This window comes from Sarcophilus harrisii, chromosome 2 (assembly GCF_902635505.1).
Source record: "Sarcophilus harrisii chromosome 2, mSarHar1.11, whole genome shotgun sequence".
Lineage (NCBI taxonomy): Eukaryota > Metazoa > Chordata > Mammalia > Dasyuromorphia > Dasyuridae > Sarcophilus > Sarcophilus harrisii.
The window spans coordinates 528953206-528971908 of NC_045427.1; the positions used below are offsets into that span (position 1 = coordinate 528953206).

General features: G+C 34.5%; 1 protein-coding gene across 2 annotated transcripts in view; it reads right to left on the reverse strand.

The window, feature by feature from the left end:
• The window catches only part of FAM189A1 (family with sequence similarity 189 member A1), a 551389-nt gene that overhangs the window by 160872 nt on the left and 371814 nt on the right, over positions 1-18703 (reverse strand). For both annotated transcript variants that reach the window (XM_031955472.1, XM_031955471.1), the window contains exon 3: positions 10624-10734. In XM_031955472.1, coding sequence (XP_031811332.1) covers positions 10624-10734 — 111 coding nt within the window. The remainder of the gene's footprint in view (positions 1-10623; positions 10735-18703) is intronic.

Below are 18703 nucleotides of genomic sequence, written 5' to 3' on the forward strand. Positions count from 1 at the left end.
AAGGTACCAACTCTAACTATTCAAGCTCTTTCTATTATACAGCACTGCCTCTTCCAATAATATAACAATTTACATTTATATCAGAACTTAAAGTTTGGAAAATACTTCCTTTATAATAATGGATGAAGCTTAATTCCTTTCTCCACTGGAAGGGGATTATTTTGAATAGCCATGCCATAATTATAAAACTAAAAGAACAGTTGAATAAAATAATTTTTCAAGGTAATTTTATAACTCCTCCTGAAATGTCTTCACAATCTAATTTTATGTTTAAAATGCTGGAAATTCTGTCCCCGACCAAAATTAGATATCCATTTAAAATATATGTATAAAAATAAATTCACAAACTAAATACAATGAATTTATAGCTTATGTACTGTTTCAGATGAGCTACATCATGACTTTCACTATTAACATAAATAATCATGAGTTAATTATGAGTTAACACATGAGTAAATAATTATGAATTAATAACAAGTTAAGTAACTGAAACAGTGGGTATTGATGATACTAGAGATTAAAGATATTGTTCTAATCCTAACAGTTTTAAAACAAAAACTCAAAATTGAGTTAATAATGTGGCGGAGCCAAGATGGCGGAGAAGACACACGCGACTTTCTAAGCTCTTCTCTTACCCTCTTTATCAATATTATATCGAGCCTCAAAATAGTCTTGACTGCTACAATTCGTAAAGATAAGAAGTAGAACAACTCACCGCCGAAAAATCTGCAGTCTCGCCAAAAAGGTTGGTTCCGGGGCCAGGGGGAGATTGCGCAGACGGGGAGAGAAATTAGGTTCCGAGGAGAGTCTCAAAACCGAGGGTGAAGGATGATCTCAGCACAAGCGCCAGCCCCAACCCGCAGTACAGGGCTTTCCTTGGGGCAGTTGTGATCCTGCAGGCAGGAGGGACGCAGCCGGTTAGCCTCCAATCTGCAACAGTGGGAGCTCAGCGGGCCATAGACTTTTCCAGGGCCGGTATCAGGCGAGACACTGGGCAGAGTTTGGGCAGTCCGGTCTGCTGCAATACTCCCACAAGAGGCTCGCCGGGCGTACACTATCACCACTTACCCAGGAGGGCAACGATTCATCAGCCCTACTAAGCAGTTTGATAGTGGGCCAGTGCAATCCACCTCCTGGGGGAAGGAAATCTCACACAGAGCACTCCCTACCTCGGAGGCGGAAATCGTTTACATCTCCCTATTCTGCAGGGAAGCTGGTAACCCTTTCCTAGGAGACCTACCCAAAGGCTTTAAATATGAATAAAAAGATGAAAAGAACAATCGACAGCTTCTATGCAGAAAAGAGCAGGGTCAAAACTAAGAGACTCTAAACAGCAAAAATGCATCAGACTGTCCTCCTTACATAATGCTTCCCTAGAAGAGACCTTAAAAAGTCTCAAAAGAGAGTTAGAAGATAAATGGGGAAAGGAAAGAGAAGCTTTCTAAGAGAGCAACAACTTCTGAAATACAAATTGGAAAAGTTAAAAATTCTCAGGAAGTGGAAACAAAATTGGTGAATTGGAAAAAATAAAGAACTTGCAAGAAAGTAGGATCTGTGGAATTGAAAGAAAATAATTACTAAAAAAAAATTAGTGAAATGGAAAAAATTCCACAGACCAAAACAATACATTCAAAAACTCAATTGACATATACAGAAAGAAGTAAAAAAGCATTGAAGAAAATAATTTTTAAAATTAGAACTGAACAATTGAAACTAATGATTCATTGAGACAGCAAGAATCAGTCAAGCAAAAAAAAAAATGACAAACTGAAAAACCACGAATTATCTACTTGCAAAACGACAGACTTGAAAAAGATCTAGAGAGATAATCTGAGGTTATTGGACTTTCTGAAACTATGATGGAAAAAGAGCCTAGATACTATTTTAAAGAAATCATCAAAGAGAACTGCCAGATGTAATAGAATCAGAAGGTAAAATAGGCATTGAAAGAATTCATCGAACACCTTCTGAAAGAAACCCTAAAAAAAACCCCAAGGAATATTGTGGCAAAATTTCAGAACTATAAGATTAAGGAAAAAATTTAAAGCAGCCAAAACCATTTAAATACTGAGGTGCCACAATAAGGATCACTCCAAGATCTGGCTGCCTCTACATTAAAGGAAAGAAGGGCCTGGAATATGATATTCCGAAAGGCACAAGAACTTGAGATGCAGCCAAGAATAAACTACCAGCTAAGTGAGCATTTTCTTCCAGGGAAGAAGATGGATATTAATGAAACAAATGAATTCCATTTGTTTCTGAAGAAAACCAGAACTAAACAAAAAATTGATCTCCAAGAATAGAACCTCAAGAGATGCAGAAAAGGTAAAATAACTCTTGAGAATTGTATTTCTGTTGTGGATATACAAAAGAATACATGTATAATTTGATTGTACTGATATAACATAAAAAGGGAAGTAGATATGAAAAAGGGATGATGGCAGAATAAGGTGGGAAGGAGGGATAAAAGAGGAAACACATCCCACAAAGAGGCTAAGGAAACTTATCATTCTGAGGGAATTTAGAGAGGGGAGGAACATTGTGTGAATCTTACTCCTATCAGAGTTGGCTCAAAGAAAATAATTGACATTTGTTTTAAGAAAATTTCTCTCGCCTCATTAAAAACGGGGAGAGGAAAAGGGAAAAGAAAAAGAGTAAAGGAAGGAAGGAAAGACTCAAAGGGGGAGGGAGGATTATAAAGAGGATAAGATCGTATACAAGAGGGGTACATAAGTTTAAAGGGGAAAGAGGGTTGGGGGAGGCAAGAATGTAAAGCACAATCTGGGGGTTATTAGGATGGCAGGAAAACAGATTTAGTAATTCTAACCGTAAATGTAAATGGGATGAACTCCCCATAAAGGGAGGCAGATAGCAGACTGGATCAAAAGTCAGAACCTCACATAGTTGTTTAAAGAAACACATTAAAGCAGGGGATGCATATAGAGTAAAAGTAAAAGGCTGAGCAAAATCTATTATGCTTCAGGTGAAATCAAAAAGAGGTAGCTATCCTTATCTCAGATCAAGCAAAAGTAAAATTGATCTAATTAAAAGAGATAAGGAAGGTAACTTATATCCTGCTAAAGGGTAGCATAAACAACGAAGCAATATCAATATTAAACATATATGCACCAAGTGGTATGGCACTCAACTTCCTAAAGGAAAGTTAAGAGAGTTGCAAGAAGAAATAGACAACAAAACTGTAATAGTAGGAGATCTCAACCTTGCACTCTCAGAATTAGACAAATCAAACCACAAAACAAATAATGCAAGAACAATAATAACGGAGGCAGATCCATGTAACAGAAGATCTTACTAGCATATAAATCATTACAAAGTAGACTTCATTATTAATATAGGTCCACCTTGTCTCTCCATCCAAGTGTGTCTAATTACTAAAGTAGCAAAGAAAATACCTTTTAAACAGGTTTTACTTATATGGATGTCTCTGTACATAGATTTGAATGACTGCGTTAGAGTGAGTTTCGTATATGGTTTTATTAAATGATAAACGAGAAAAAAATTTTCTTTTTTACATATTTATTATTTTGGCAATGATGGTATCTGGCATAAATGAAGACAGAAAAAGCTGAAAGCTAAAAAAGGGGAAAAGAGAAAGAAACAGAGGGGTAGATCTAATAGAAAAAGAATAGTTTGAGAAAGGAAACAGAGGGAAGGGAAAATCTGCAATGTCACCCAATTAGGATTTTCAAAGAATTCAGATACAGAGCCAGAAGGAATCTTACAAACTCTCTAATTCATCATTTTTACTTTGGAATTGAAGTTTGTGACTTGGCCTACATCATAGAGGCAGGGATAAAGGAAGGCATTTGAACTTCAGTCCACTTACTCCAAACTCAGATGTCTTTTCATATTACCTAAACAAAACTTTCCTCTGGCCAAGCTACAATTTGAATCCAGGTCCTCTGACTTCACTCTAACATGGTCTCTCAATTAATTTATTCAGGTTTAGATCACTTTCAGTTTCTAAGAGGATATCACAGGTGGTTGTGGAATAGAATGACTAATTACTAAGCATACTATAACTGTTTTCCAAGCTTTCAGTTAGATCTTTTCTCTTAATCACTTGTTTCTGTGGGTGTATTTAAATTTTTCTTTCTTTCTACTATAATTTCCATGTAGTAACACTGGTCTTTGGTTTTCTGAAGCTAGCAGAAACTATATCTCAGTAAGAGAAGTAGAGAATAAAAGCTAAAGTTGTTTTCACTAATAAATTTTTGACTGCATTCCATCTACATTAATAGAACAGGTACTTATTCTTCTGAGAATAGGCCTACTTTCCTGAATTTCTCCTGCTCCCTATGGATTCCAGATACAAATACAGATAGTGAGTCCAGGGATTGTAATAAGATGCTAATTAGTATGAGGATCACTCATGCAATTGGAATGCCTGCAGCTATAGACTGAATGTAGATTAAAATAAGTCCCTCTCAGGAGGATGGTGTATTTAAATGTAAACCTTATGAATAACTGTCTATTATTGATGGAATCTAATCTAATCAATTTTATACTTGGCCTATTTTTAGTAAACTCAAAGATCTATTATCTTATATTCTGAGAAAAAAAAAGTATAGAATAAATTGGCTAATTTTTGGAGGACAAGGATTATATAGGAAGAAACCAATATTTTTCTTGAAAACTACAGAATTGATTTATAGTCATCTATACAGTGACACTTTTGGGCCGGACCTTAAAAAATATTTACAGACAGATTTGAAGATTAAAAAAATGCTTTTCTAGTACAAAGCTTCTCTGGTATATTCAAAGACTGAGCTTTGACAATTATAAACAATGCCCTTCTCCCAACACATATTGTGATTGTCTTTTCAGTTTTTAGCATAAAAATAAAGTTAAATGTAATACAGCAAATTAATAATTCTTTTTGAAATATTTTCACAAGATATTTTTGGACTATAATTTTAATGATGAAGACAACCTACAAGCAGAACAATCATATTGACTGATGTTAGAGGGATGTGAAAAACTACAGAAGAATTCTAGGCTTGTGGGATATGAGTTTAGGTCCTCTCCCACTTAATAGAATGAATTAGATACTGCTCTGCCATTTGCAACAAATGTTTTCTTTTCTCCTCTGGGTCTCATGTTCCTTAACAATAAAATGAAATTGGTAATGAGAATCAAAAGAGATAACAATGATAAAAATAAAAAAATAACATGCATATATATTTAAATTTGAAAAACAGGGCTATACAAATTGGGTTGTAAGAAATTATTTGTCCAATGAATATATAAAGGGCCTCACAATTTTTAGTTCAGCTTCATCTAATTGTCTTTCCTAGGTTTGCAAAAACTCTTGCCTTAATGTCCACTTGTAGTATTTTTTACTACATTCAAAACTTTGCTATATTCCTCAGCATTTTTTTCATTATTTCATATATGTTATATATTAATATGTCTACAGATAAACTTGTACAAAATACAAATTTATCAATAAATTTATTATTAATATATGAATATAATTATTGCTATTAAAACAAATATATAATAATATTTTAAATAATAATCCCTAGTTATATTTATCATAATTTTATCATTATAAAGGTATGTGCAAATATATTAAAACAAGCACATTTTTTTCCAATTTTTATAAAAATGGGATTTAGGCAATAACTAATGAAGTTACCTTACATCCAACTAACATCCATGGTACATAATTTTGATAAAAATTCTAGTGTTTCAGTTTTCATAAAATCTCTCACATGTATCTTCTTTTTACTCATAGAGTCACCATCCTAGCTTAGACCCTTATTACCTCTCATCTGGACTATAACAAAAGCCTAATAATTAATTTCCCTACCTTCTCTGCCCTCTCCACCACAAAGCTGCCAAAGTGATTTTCCTAAAGCACAGGTGTGATCCTGACACTCCCCTATTTGAGTAACTCCAGTTACTCCCTAATTGCCTTGAGTGCCAACTCCCATTGGCTCCCTAATTGCTTGTAGCAGAAAATACAAAGTCCTCTCTCTGTAGGGTACTTAAAGCTTTTCACAACCTGAATCAATTCAACTTTTTGGATTTATTAGTAATTATTTTTTTCAGCCTCTATAATCCAGCCAAAATGACCTTCTTACTATTCCTCATGCAAACTATGCTACCATCTCTCACCCTGGCTATTCCATATGCTTATAATGAATGCAAAGTCTCTCCTCCTCTCTGTCTACCAGAACCCTTAGTTTCTTTCAAGTATTTCACTCAGTGCATACAAGAAGCTTTCCTAAACTACCCAACTATTAATCTGTCAGTCCACCAATAAACATTTATTAAGCACTTATTATATTCTAGGCATGTGCTAAGTGCTGAAGAAACAAAGAAAAAGCAAGACAGTATCTGCTCTCAAGTAGCTCACAATTTAATGGTATTCTCCCAAACTCAGTTACTTTGCATTTATTTTGCATATATTTTATTTTTATTCACATATGCATATTATTAAGTGCCCACTATATTCTGGGCTCCAGGTATTGATTAAAGTGAATGAAACTATGCCTGCTTTCAAAGAGCTTACATTCTAATAAGGATGCCATTTTCCTTGAAAGAATACAGGCTCCTCCAGGGCTTCATTTTTTTTTTAAATCTTTGAATCAAAAGTACTTATATACACACACACACAAAAAAAACAAAACAAAACAAAACAAAACAAAACAAAAAAAACACAGTTCTTGTTTTACATAAATTTTGCATTAGCAAATTTGATTTGGATGTAGAATTGGCAGCTTGAAGGGACTGTAAGGACTCAGCTGAGGAGCTATACCAGAATTCTCAGCTTTAGGCACTGAAGCAGCTAGAGATTCAGGGACCTAGTAAAGCTGAGGAAGAAGGTAGAACTATGTAAAATACTTTAGGGGACGGGAAATTCTGCAGTCAGTTTATGTTAAGTGAGAACTCACCTTGAAAAGTGCCCAATATAGAGTGGATGCTTAATGACTACCTCGTGAATAACTGACCCATTATCCCAAGTATACATGACTGATATAAATCATACACTTTTCTATAGAACTAAATCAAAAATCTCTCTGTGAAGATGCTTGACTCCTGGCTCCCTTCAGAGGCTCACACTTTTGAATAGTCAACAGCTCCTAAGACTCCACTCCCCACTCCCAAAATGGAATTTACAAATCATAGTTTAGATGTTCATTTGTGTTCCAAACTTTCTAAAATGAATATCAGTTTTGTTCAAATCCTATGTCCTCTCGGTGGTAATTGTCTCACTAGAAAAAAGGTCTTACAAGCTGCTCTTGTTTTCCAGCTCATGAGTATAACAGGGATTAGATATCCCTGAACCAGGTTTTTTGTTTGTTTATTTGGTTCTGGGTTTTTTTTTTTTTTTTTTTTGCCTTTTCTTTTTCTACTTTTGTATCACTGAATTTTAAGTCAAAACACAGTATGATCCCTAATGAATTGTTTTCTAAACTTAAGGATTTATGAATGATATATGTACTCACAGTCATAAATAAGCATATAAAAGTATATAACTATAAAATCACATTCATTCTTCCTTATCCCTCAACCCCAATCTCCAATATGAACTTGAAGTCAGGAAGATTTGAGTTTGAATTCTGCCTCAGACATTTAATTAGCTGTGTGATCTTAGCCAAGTCACTTATGCTGCCTTAGACTTAATTTTTCTCATATGTAAAAATGCAGTAATAGCACCTAATTCACAGAAATGTAGTTGGTATTGTGTGGAATGGAGAGATAAGGTGAAGAACTTACAGTAATGTTTAAATTTTTTTTCTGTATTTTTTTTTTATTATTTCTATGTCTCTATGACCTACATAAGTATGGTGTGTGCAAGCCAATATTTACTTAAAACTTAGGTATTTTACTTAACCAGAGATGATGACATTTATCCTTGTTCAATGTTATCAATATTTAGACTATTAGTTTAAATGATGTCAGCTCAGTAATCTGAAATTTGAAAGTCTGATTGATGATTCCTCTCAGAACCAGGAAAACAAAGCCTTCTGTTCTAATCTGCCTTTGGCACCAATATTTAACATTCAATTAGAGGAGAGGGCACCTATTTCTCAATGCTCCCCAATTTATGATGTAATCCTTTATAACAAAACCTATAAAAATCTGTATATCTTTACTAGTTCTTTAGCCCTCCCACCATGAGCTTTCTCTTTCCCTTATCTCATGATAAAAGGGCTCATCCTCCGGAGATTTTAATAAACACCCCTCTTTCTGCTTTCTATTTTGAGTGATCTCTGAGTAATCATTTTGGGTAAGGGTCTTCTACATCCCACACATTATCAAAAAAGATTATGTAAGGTACTATGCAAATTTTCAAGTGTAATACAATTACTACTGCTGCTATTGCTCCTTCTCCAACTGCCACCACTATTACTACTCTCTAACATTTTTATGTGGTACTTACTAAATGCCAGGTACTATGCTAAACACTGTATAAATATTATCTCATAAATATTGATCCTCACAACAACTCTGAGAGGTAGGTGCTATCATTATCTCCATTCTACAAATGAGGAAATTTAAGCAGACAGAGATCAAGGAATTTACCCAGAATCATACAGCTAATAAGTGTTTGAGGTCAAATTTAAACCCAGGTTTTCCTAACTCCAGGCCCAGAATTCTACCCACTAGTACCACTACTTTTACTACTATTATATAGCCCAATTATGATTTAAGAAAAACAGTGTCTTCATTATGTGAATGTTTTTTCTTATGAGAAGATTACATTCTTCTTATCAAAAGACATAAACTTATTTTTTTCTCATACTTATATTTGTGATAATGGATCCATTTATACTCTCGCTTCTTATAATAAACATTAGTAATATGATGAACAAGTGTTATTGGTATATAATATATTTCTGAGATAATCTAAGTGATCTATGCAAAGAATAAATCTATGACCATGGCTTCTTTTTATCACTTTGCCTTGTTTTTTCTTTGGTGAACTAGAGTTTTGGGTCTATAGGTATTTACTTAGAGACAATAATGTGCTAGTAAGTTTCAGACTAGGATGAATGCCATTAGTTCAATAGTATTGCTGGTGTAGAATTAATTTATTTAATTTATATTTTCCACAGATGTTCTTCCCATTTTTGGGATAAGTTTGAGTAACTTTACATAAGCTATAATCAACTTCATATCGCAAAAAAAAAAAAAAAAAAAAAAAAAAAAATACTTAAGATGCATTCTTAAAGCACAAGAGAATTTATCAGCTTTGAAGGCATGCTTACCTAGACTCACTTCTAGTAACCTCAATGTATGTAGGGTAAAATCCCAAGTTCTTCTATGGAGAGATAAAATAGAGAGACTACAAGAAAAGCCAAAAAAAAAGATATTATAAGGGAAAAAAAAATGAAACAATTCAGCTCACAAACTACAGAAAGAGAAAACCAACTGGGATTCTGACCATTAGAAAAATAAGGCAGAAATCCATTCCCCTCATTTTACAAATGAGGAAAATGAGATCGAATGATTTTACATAACTTGTTTCAAAACCTAGAGCAAGCTAGTGGTAAGTTAGCTCTGAATTTCACTCAATATTTTTGGACTCATATACTTTCTATGCATTCAAATTGTTCTTATTAAGTGATATGTTTTAAAAGTTTGATTTACAAAATTTTATGGGCCAGAACTCTGAACTTGAAACAAGGATTCTTACAAGGTATTAATTCAGTGGAATTGATAAGACAATGGTTATCTAGTTTAGCATGGTGATTAATAGTTCTCTAAGTTCAGTATGATTGATTTAATCTTACAACAAATAATGGTTTCCTAGTGATATAATGACTGGTTTATACTCAGTGTAGAGCATATAAACTGGGAGCCCCAGCCTGATTCAGGGCAGAGAAGACAAAGAACTGGATGAGATTCATTCTGTCTTCAGTCAGTCTCCTGGTGGCCTGGCCTCCTGCACTTCCCCCACTGAGACCAAGGCTAGTCTGAAAGGCTCTCCAGAAAGCTGGCCTGAATCCCAAGTGAAGGAGATAGGAATTTCAAAGAAAAAATATAGGATTTGGACTTTAACACCTGGCTACTCTTGTGGTGATTTACGGAACTGAAAGGCAGGCTGCCCCAAAGACCTTCAGAGAAAACCGAAACAAGAACATTATATTTTGGTTTCCGAATGTGGGGCTAAGGATTTAAGTCCAGACACAATCCTGAGTTCATTGAAAAAACATTTGATCCTGATTTCAGTGGAAAAGTTTCCTATCCTGAGTTCAGTGAAAAAGTCTCCGTGACCCAGAAATTAGGGTAAGTACAAAAATAGACAAGAAGGAAACTTTGTAAAGGGCTGAACTCGTGCTTCAGCTGAAATGTGACAAATGCTGAAAAATAATTATCCTTCAGTATATAGAAAACATTCTAAAACTTTTACATTGTATTATTTTGAATTATACTAATCCTGTGTTTTTCAAATAAAATAATTTAAAATATGAAGTGAAATATTTTTAGAAATCCTTTTTATTTCTTCAAACAACTCAAAAATGTGAATCAATAGAACTATTAAATGAAAAATCACAAACTCCAAAAGATGTGGGTTTTAAAATGGATTCAGTATAAAATCAAAGCTTTTGCGCTTTGTTTGAAGGTCTTCATTTCATTACTCACCAACTGACAGCCTTCTAGGGAGTTGACTAGCTGAGCATTCTGACAGGAGAGAATAGAACCAGCCAAATTCAGCATTACACACACTGCTGACAGCAACATGAAAAAAGTTATCTGAAAATAAACCAAAAAAGAAAAAAATTTCATTATCCAAAAGGAGGGGGTCATAGGAAAGTTTTAATTTTACTTTTTAAAGCACTCTAAATTTATCAAATAATCACATGGATAATAATTTGGTTTAAAGAAAAACAAAGTATTCTCTCAACTTTCATATTTATATAGTTTTAGCACTTTAGCACTTATTGAAACTATTATTATACATATATGTACATACACATGTAAAGTATATATTCTACATGTATTACATGAGTTTTATGCATATACTTTGTATCCACCATTAAAATGTAAACTCTTTGAGGGCAGGAGGTGTGTTACTTTTGGCTATTTTGTTGGCAAAGTATTTGCATATAGTAAGAGCTTAATAAATACTAGCTGGCTGGGTAATTGATTATAGGAGGATACAGTATCTAAATAGGTTAGTAAATAGAAACTAATCTGAGGATGGAAGGTATACTGATGTAATAAGGACTCTGTCTCCCTGATCTTTGTGGAGGATGGGGAAATTCCTAAAAATGATTCCCACCCATCTGAATCTCCCTTGGGAAAGCTATCTGATTCCCACAGGAATCTCTCACTCCCAACTAATCTGATAATCACTTTGGTCTGTGAAACAAACATCACCCTATACTGAATTGAAAATTAGTCCCTCAAATTCATCTGGAGATCACTCTCTAGCCCCAGGCCCAAAACCCCAAAATAATCAAATCTATACCCCAAACTTTGCTAAAAATCCTAACAGGATTTGGTCCACTGAGAAGTTGTTTCTTCTCAGTGTAAACCCCTTTTTGCTAAAACCTACCTTTGCTAAATTGCTTTTTGGAAGAACCTGCTGAGTTGCTTCTCAAAGTAATAAGCTCATTTTTTGCCACAAACCTCACCTGCATTCAAGATTGTGAATTCGTAAAAACTTTCAACACTGGCCTAGGACTCTCTCACCCCTCATTTCTCACAGCTCAACAATACTAACAACTAAAATAGTACCTGAGCTATAAAGACAAAGATTCTAGTAAATAGAGTTAAGAAAAGTGCACATTACGAATGTTTGTAGCAGCCTTCTTTGTAGTGGCCAGAAACTGGCAACTGAGTAGATGCCCATCAATTGGAGAATGACTAAATAAATTGTGGTATATGAATATTATGGAATATTCTTGTTCAGTAAGAAATGACCAACAGGATGATTTCAGAAAGGCTTGGAGAGACTTACATGAACTGATCCTGAGTGAACCTAGCAGGGCCAAGAGATCATTATATACTTCAACAATACTATATGATGATCAATTCTGATGGATCTGGCCATCTTCAGCAATGAGATGAACCAAATCAGTTACAATGGAGCAGTAATGAACTGAACCAGCTACACCCAGTGAAAGAACTCTGGGAGATGACTAAGAACCATTACATTGAATTCCCAATTCCTATATTTTTGCCTGCCTGCATTTTGGATTTCCTACACAGGCTAATTGTACAATATTTCAGAATCCAATTCTTTTTGTACAGCAAAATAATAGTTTGGTCATATATACTTACTTTGTATTTAATTTATACTTTAATATAATTAACATCTACTGGTCATCCTGCCATGTAGGGGAGGGGAAAAACGGGAACAAAAGTTTTGGCAATTGTCAATGCTGTAAAATTACCCATGCATATAACTTGTAAATAAAAAGCTATTAAAAAAATAAAGAAAGAAAAGTGCACATTACATGTATAGGAGAATCTGTGCAAAGCTAAGCAAGTAGAAGATGGAATGCCAAACTAGGGAATGGGATTGTTTTGCTGGAATAAAAAGTTTATAAAAGGGAATAATGGGATAACAAATCCAGAACTACAGCAAATTTCAAAGAGCTTTAAATGTCAAGCTGATCCATTTGTAGTTTATCTTAAAGGCACTAAGGACTTTCTGAAGTTTTTTAAGGAAAGGAGTAAAATGATCAAAATAAATAATTTAAGAAAAATTATTCAAACTCAGGTCCTCTGATTCCAGATACTGTTGTGTGGTTCAGAAATGGTGAGAGGTCACCATTTAATTTTTAAAAAAAGCTGGAGAAATCTCTAGATGCAAAGCAAAGTTTATTATACATTCTTGCTAGACAGGGTGTCCCACCCATAGAGAAGACAATCAGGAGGAAGCACCTTCTAGAGCAGAGTTAACACTTTTAATCCCTAATGCAATTAGTACATTCTAAAAGGATATATAAACGCAATGAATTATAAAATTCAAAAGCTCTGATTAACCAAGTACTTGTCATAAACAACACTTTTCAGAAAGAAAAGGACCAGTTTTGCAAAACTCTTATTGAAAAAATGTAACAGTTCATTTTAATTACATAATATTGGAAATAGTATAATATACTGAATGTAAAAGTCAGAAAGGATAGCTAAAGAAAATATTCAATGAACTACAGCTTCAAGCAATAGGCATAAACAAAAGAAGGATTCATAGCTCACAAATTAGCCTAGGACATTGCTCTGCTCTTTTTGAGCAATAGCTTCTCTTGATCCATCACAAGCTTTGAATAGAAATGGGTCATTTGTATAACAACTACAAAATGATTGGGGTACACACACATCCCATTACTTTTTATTTGGTTAAGACACATACTTGAGCCCAATCTAATACCACTGATGACTGTTTTTTGCTCAATACTTTTTTCCATTCTTTACTCATTATTCTTATTAGAATGTTGAGCGATTTCCAAGCTGAATTCTGGTGATATGAAAGTATAGATACCAACCAAAGAAATACTTCACATGACCATCATAAAAAGAATTTTTTATTTCCACCAATAATAATGCTGTGGTGTTCTTCTTTTCTAAAATATAATGGTTCTCCTGGAGCAGGTTTCTTGGGGAGGTTTTCTGGAGGCAGCCTTAGTTTCGGTTCAGAGTAATAATCACATCAAATGCAGCCAGGTGTTAAAAGTTTAAATCCTTTATTGTCTCCTTCAAAATAGCCCAGTTAGTTTTCTTAGAGGGCTATCTCCCTCCTTGGTTCCAAGAGTTCTTGCAACTTGTCTGCCAGCTTCAGCCTCCAACTCTCTCTGAATCTTGGTTGTGCCCAACTGCCATCTCTAGCTTCTCAATCTCCTCAACTGACTTCTGGCTTTCAATCTCTTCAAATGACTCCTGACTGAAGCTCTAAGAGCTTCTTATATATGATCTCTTAAAGGTGTGAACCCAAAGGTTGACTCCTCCTCTGAGAGAGTGGGATTGTGGGAGGTGTAAACTTGTGAATCTCATACTGAATCCTGAAATCTCCCAAACTTGTGAACTGTGTAAACTAATGTGTGAACTCTCAAAGGTGTAAACATAAGCATTGTTTTTATCAATTCCATTGAATTAACACCTTGTTTCAAGTTCTGGCTCATAACATAATGCTATCTTTGAAAATGAAAGAAGGAAAAAAAAATGGATAAGTCATGGAACTACAAAGAGAGGATCAAGATGAGGAATCATATACAATAAGGAATAATATACAAGAATGAAGGGACCCCCAAAACTCTAAAACTCTTCCAAAGACAGATTCTCCTTGAATCCTGAGATTCAGTAAAAGATCCTGAGAGTCCCCCCCATTGATAACACTCACTACTGATTAAGTTTCCTATTGAATTAAAGAGACTCATTCAATTCTATTCAAATTCAGCTCAAACTGTACCCAGCCCCATCAAGAGCAACCCCCAGCTTGTAGCCAAGACATAAAAAGAGCCAATCTAAAATGCTTTTTGCAGAGGAGCTAACATGTCCTCCTTGGCATAGCAAGCCTCTGCCCACTGAGATGACATTCTCTTCCAGCAATACCCTCTCTTTATCCTCACCTATTTCCCTAATGAGACTTTATAGCTCTCTATCAGAATTTCTCTACTAGGAACTTTATTTCTCTGCCAGGACTCCTCCACTACTTTACTTCCCTATTGGGACTTTGCCACTAAGGAATTCAGCCTTTCTATTCATGCATAGCAAAGGATGACTTCCCAAGGCCTATAATAAACCTCTTTTATTGATTTAAGTTTTTGAGTTCATAAATTCCTTTATGAAGGATCTCTGCACTGCCAGGAGGGGGATTCTCAAAACTCCCTACCCATGCGCTGAATCCCAAGGTGATTTAGGAGAGCCAAACCTCTTCATTTGGTTCCCTGAACCCTGATCCTGCCACTAACCTTCAATTTTGTTAATATCTTTGATTTTCAGGACTTCCAAATTGGTGTTTTATTGTGGATTCTTAATTTGTTCTTTTTCATCATTGATCTGCTCTTTGTCTATTTTATTAAACAATTACAAAAGTGCTTTTTGTTTCTTGAAACGTTATCTGGGCTCTTGTTTTGATCAAGTAATCCAGTAATTCTCAGATTATCTTTCCTTACATCAATTGCATTTTACTTCAGATACCTTTCTTTTTCTATTTTCCCCAAGGCTTTCACTTGGGTTTTTAACACTTTCTGTCTTTTGTGGAGTCATTAACTTCTATTTTTCTCCTAATTTTCTGAGTTTGTTACTGGAGTAAAGTTTTTATACATTTTATGGTGTTTTAAATTCTCTTCAAATCTTTCTTCTGTAGTTCTTACTTTTCTGACTCTTTGATGTAGCACTCCTGTATTACTTTAAAGTAAATTATAATTTTTAAAAACATACCTCATTTATTTAATTATTTTAGTGATTCTAATTTCTTTGTGAGCAAGCTATGTTATCTTTTGAGACTTCATCTGTAGAGAATAGTTTATTTTCTACTTCTGGACCTATGTCTCAGGCATTCTAATAGTTCATTATATTTTGTTATTATTGGTTATGTTCTTCTAATCTTACCTCCTCATTGAGATTTTAAGGTAGGGCTAAGCTCTGTGTATTTTCATCTGGGCTGCCATGGTCAGAGTCCATAGATTACCTTATTTAGTATTCTATAGTTATATGTTCCATGTATATCTGCCCCATTCTTCAAGGATCAAAGGTATAAATTGGGAGAGGAATCTGCAAGCTTTCAAGAAACCTCTGCAGCAATCTGATCACCATCCTCCTGGGCTTTTCAGTCTCTAAATATTGATTTGTGTCTAAATCATATAGTCATTGATTTGATCCTAGGCAGACCTGCAGTCAGTAGTTTATGCCCTTAGCTCATGTCAACTAGTTGAAAGGTTCTGCAGCTTTAGAGTAACAAACATTTTGTCTTATTCTCTGCACTCTAGAATACTGCAACCCTGTTCTCCCAGGTCTGAATGCAAGATCCCCTCTCCTATGTTAAAGTGACAATTCCTGAACTTCCCAAAGGGACTGAATCCAAAGTCACTTTTCTGGTTTTAGGAGATACTGAAGCAGGCCCCTAGGCCTCAGGGCTGAGTTTGAGATCCTAACCCCCTCTCTGAAGAAGAATGACAATCTTGATGCCTTGTTCTGCTCATGAGATCTGGCTCAGTGATTACAATCCTGCTCTGTTCCACAATTTTTTCTGTAATCACTTGCCTTTGGGATAAACTTGTAATTATTTCTTGAAAGTATTACTCACTATGATTTCTCTTTAGAATTCCTATCGCTAGGAAACTAAGATGGAATTAAGCAGTACTGCTTTCATTATTTCATTATTATTTTTCATAGAATTAAAGTTGGGAAACAAGATCTATCTTTTATTTAATTAAGTCAAAAGATATAATGTGTAAATTAGAAATAAGAGTCCTTATCTGAACCTCCACTGATCATGCAGATTGAATTGTAATATGACTATAGGATCAATTATAACCTACACTATGACCCATAGGCTAAATCCACTCTGCTGTCTGTTTTTATAGTGCCTGCAAGCTATGAATGATGCTTATAGGTTATTCAAAAACAACAGATAAGCCAGATTTTGCCCACAAGCTATAACTGGCTGATCTCTGCCCTATCCTGTTATTTGTGAAACTCCTTGCTTATCCAATCTGTATAGTCATCTAACTCTGCCTCTGCTTAATGTTAAAACCTGCCCTCATTTGGGTGAATTTTTGTCTATTAAATGCATTGTTACTAACTCTCCAGTTAGACACTCTCATTATTCTACTCTTATCTCCTGCCTTTGAGATTAGTCTAGTTAGGACATATAAAGTTCATTTTTAAAAACTGTTTAATCATCCATTGCATTTTTCTAGTCATATGAAAAGATTCTCTGATTATATACATTTATTTAAATAAATAAATAAGTCTTAATTTACATTTCTCTGATTATATACATTATTTAAATAAATGTATATAATCAGAAAATCTTTTCATATGACTAGAAATTTTAGAAATGAGGCCTTTATCAGAACCTTTGAATATAAAAATGTTTTCCCAGTTTATTCCTTCTCTTCTAATTTTGTCTGCATTAGTTTTTTTTTTTTTGCACAAAACTTTTTAACTTAATATAATCAAAATTATCTATTTTGTATTCAGTAATGATCTCCAGTTCTTCTTTGGTCACAAATTCCTTCCTTCTCCATAGATCTGAGAGATAAACTATTCTGTTCTTCTAATTTGCTTATATCGCTATTTATGTCTAAATTGTAAACCCATTTTGACATTATCTTGGTAAACAGTGTTAGGTGGGTATCAATGCCTAGTTTCTGCCATATTAGTTTCCAATTTTCCCAGAATTTTTGTCAAAAAGTGAGTTTTTATCCCAAAAGCTGGGCTTTTGGGGTTTGTCAAATAGTAGATTGCTATAGTCACTGACTATTTTTGTCCTGTGAACCTAACCTATTCCACTGAGAGACTACTCTATTTCTTAGCCAGTGCCAAATGGTTTTGATGACCACTGCTTTGTAATATCTAGCACAGTTAGGCTACCTTAATTTGCATTTTTTTCATTAATTTCTTTGAAATGTTTGATCTTTTGTTCTTCTAGATAAACTTTATTTTTTTTTTTCTAGATGTGTAGAATAATTCCTTAGGAGTTTGAATGGTCTGGTACTGAATAAGTAGATTAATTTAGGTAATATTGTCATTTTTATTACATTAGCTCAGCCTACTTATGAGCACTCAATATTTTCCCAATTGATTAGATCTGACTTTATTTGTGTGGAAAGTGTTTTGTAAATGTGTTCATGCAGTTCTTGACTTTACCTTGGCAGGTAGACTCCCAAATATTTTATATTATTGACATTTATTTTAAATGGAATTTATCTTTCTATGTCTTGCTATTGAACTGTTGGTAATATATTTAAAAAGTTGATGATTTATGTGAATTTATTTTATATTGTGCAACTTTGCTAAAATTGTGAATTATTTCTAGTAATTTTTAAGATAGTCTTTTGAATTCTTCTAAGAGGCCCTTGTGAAATGGGGACCAACTCATATCACCCTTTGAGGCTTCATCTGGAGTTAATTTGTCATTAGGATCCTCAAGATTTGAGGCCTGTTCTTCTCTTTGTCCATAAGAGGTATGGTCAGAATTCTTTTTGATTTTTTGTTCACTTTTTAAAATGTTGAGGTCTGCTCTTAAGGCAAAGGGGTGACAGTCACTTTAGTTTGCCCAGGCAGGTTCTGATAACTTGCTTCTGGTGCTGGGTAAGCACAGCAAGGTTCCCAGTTCTTCCAGGCTCAATGGCTCAACAATTTGCCTTTTGTGTTTGCTTTTGTGGGTTTTACAGAAAATCTGCTGAAACACTGGCTTTTAATCAGGACAGAATAGCCTAACCACCTCTCAGTAGATTCCCTGGTGTGTGGAGGCCGCAATGCCCTGGCTTTCTGCCTGGCTCCCTACCTTGGGTTCCTTATATTGTAGTCTGAGCCTGGCAACCTCTGCCACTGCCTGACTGAAACAGACCTTTTCTGAAGCTCTTCCAAAGTATCTTGTTCTGGAAATTTGTTGTACTCCAAATATTTGTGGGTTCTGTCACTCCAAATCCAGTTCAGAGGCTTAATATGCTGTTAATTTTAGGGAAGCTCAAAGGAGGTCACACTATATTGGCTCTACAATCCTAAAGTTCATTTTTAAAAAAAATTCATAAAGCTCAAGAGCATA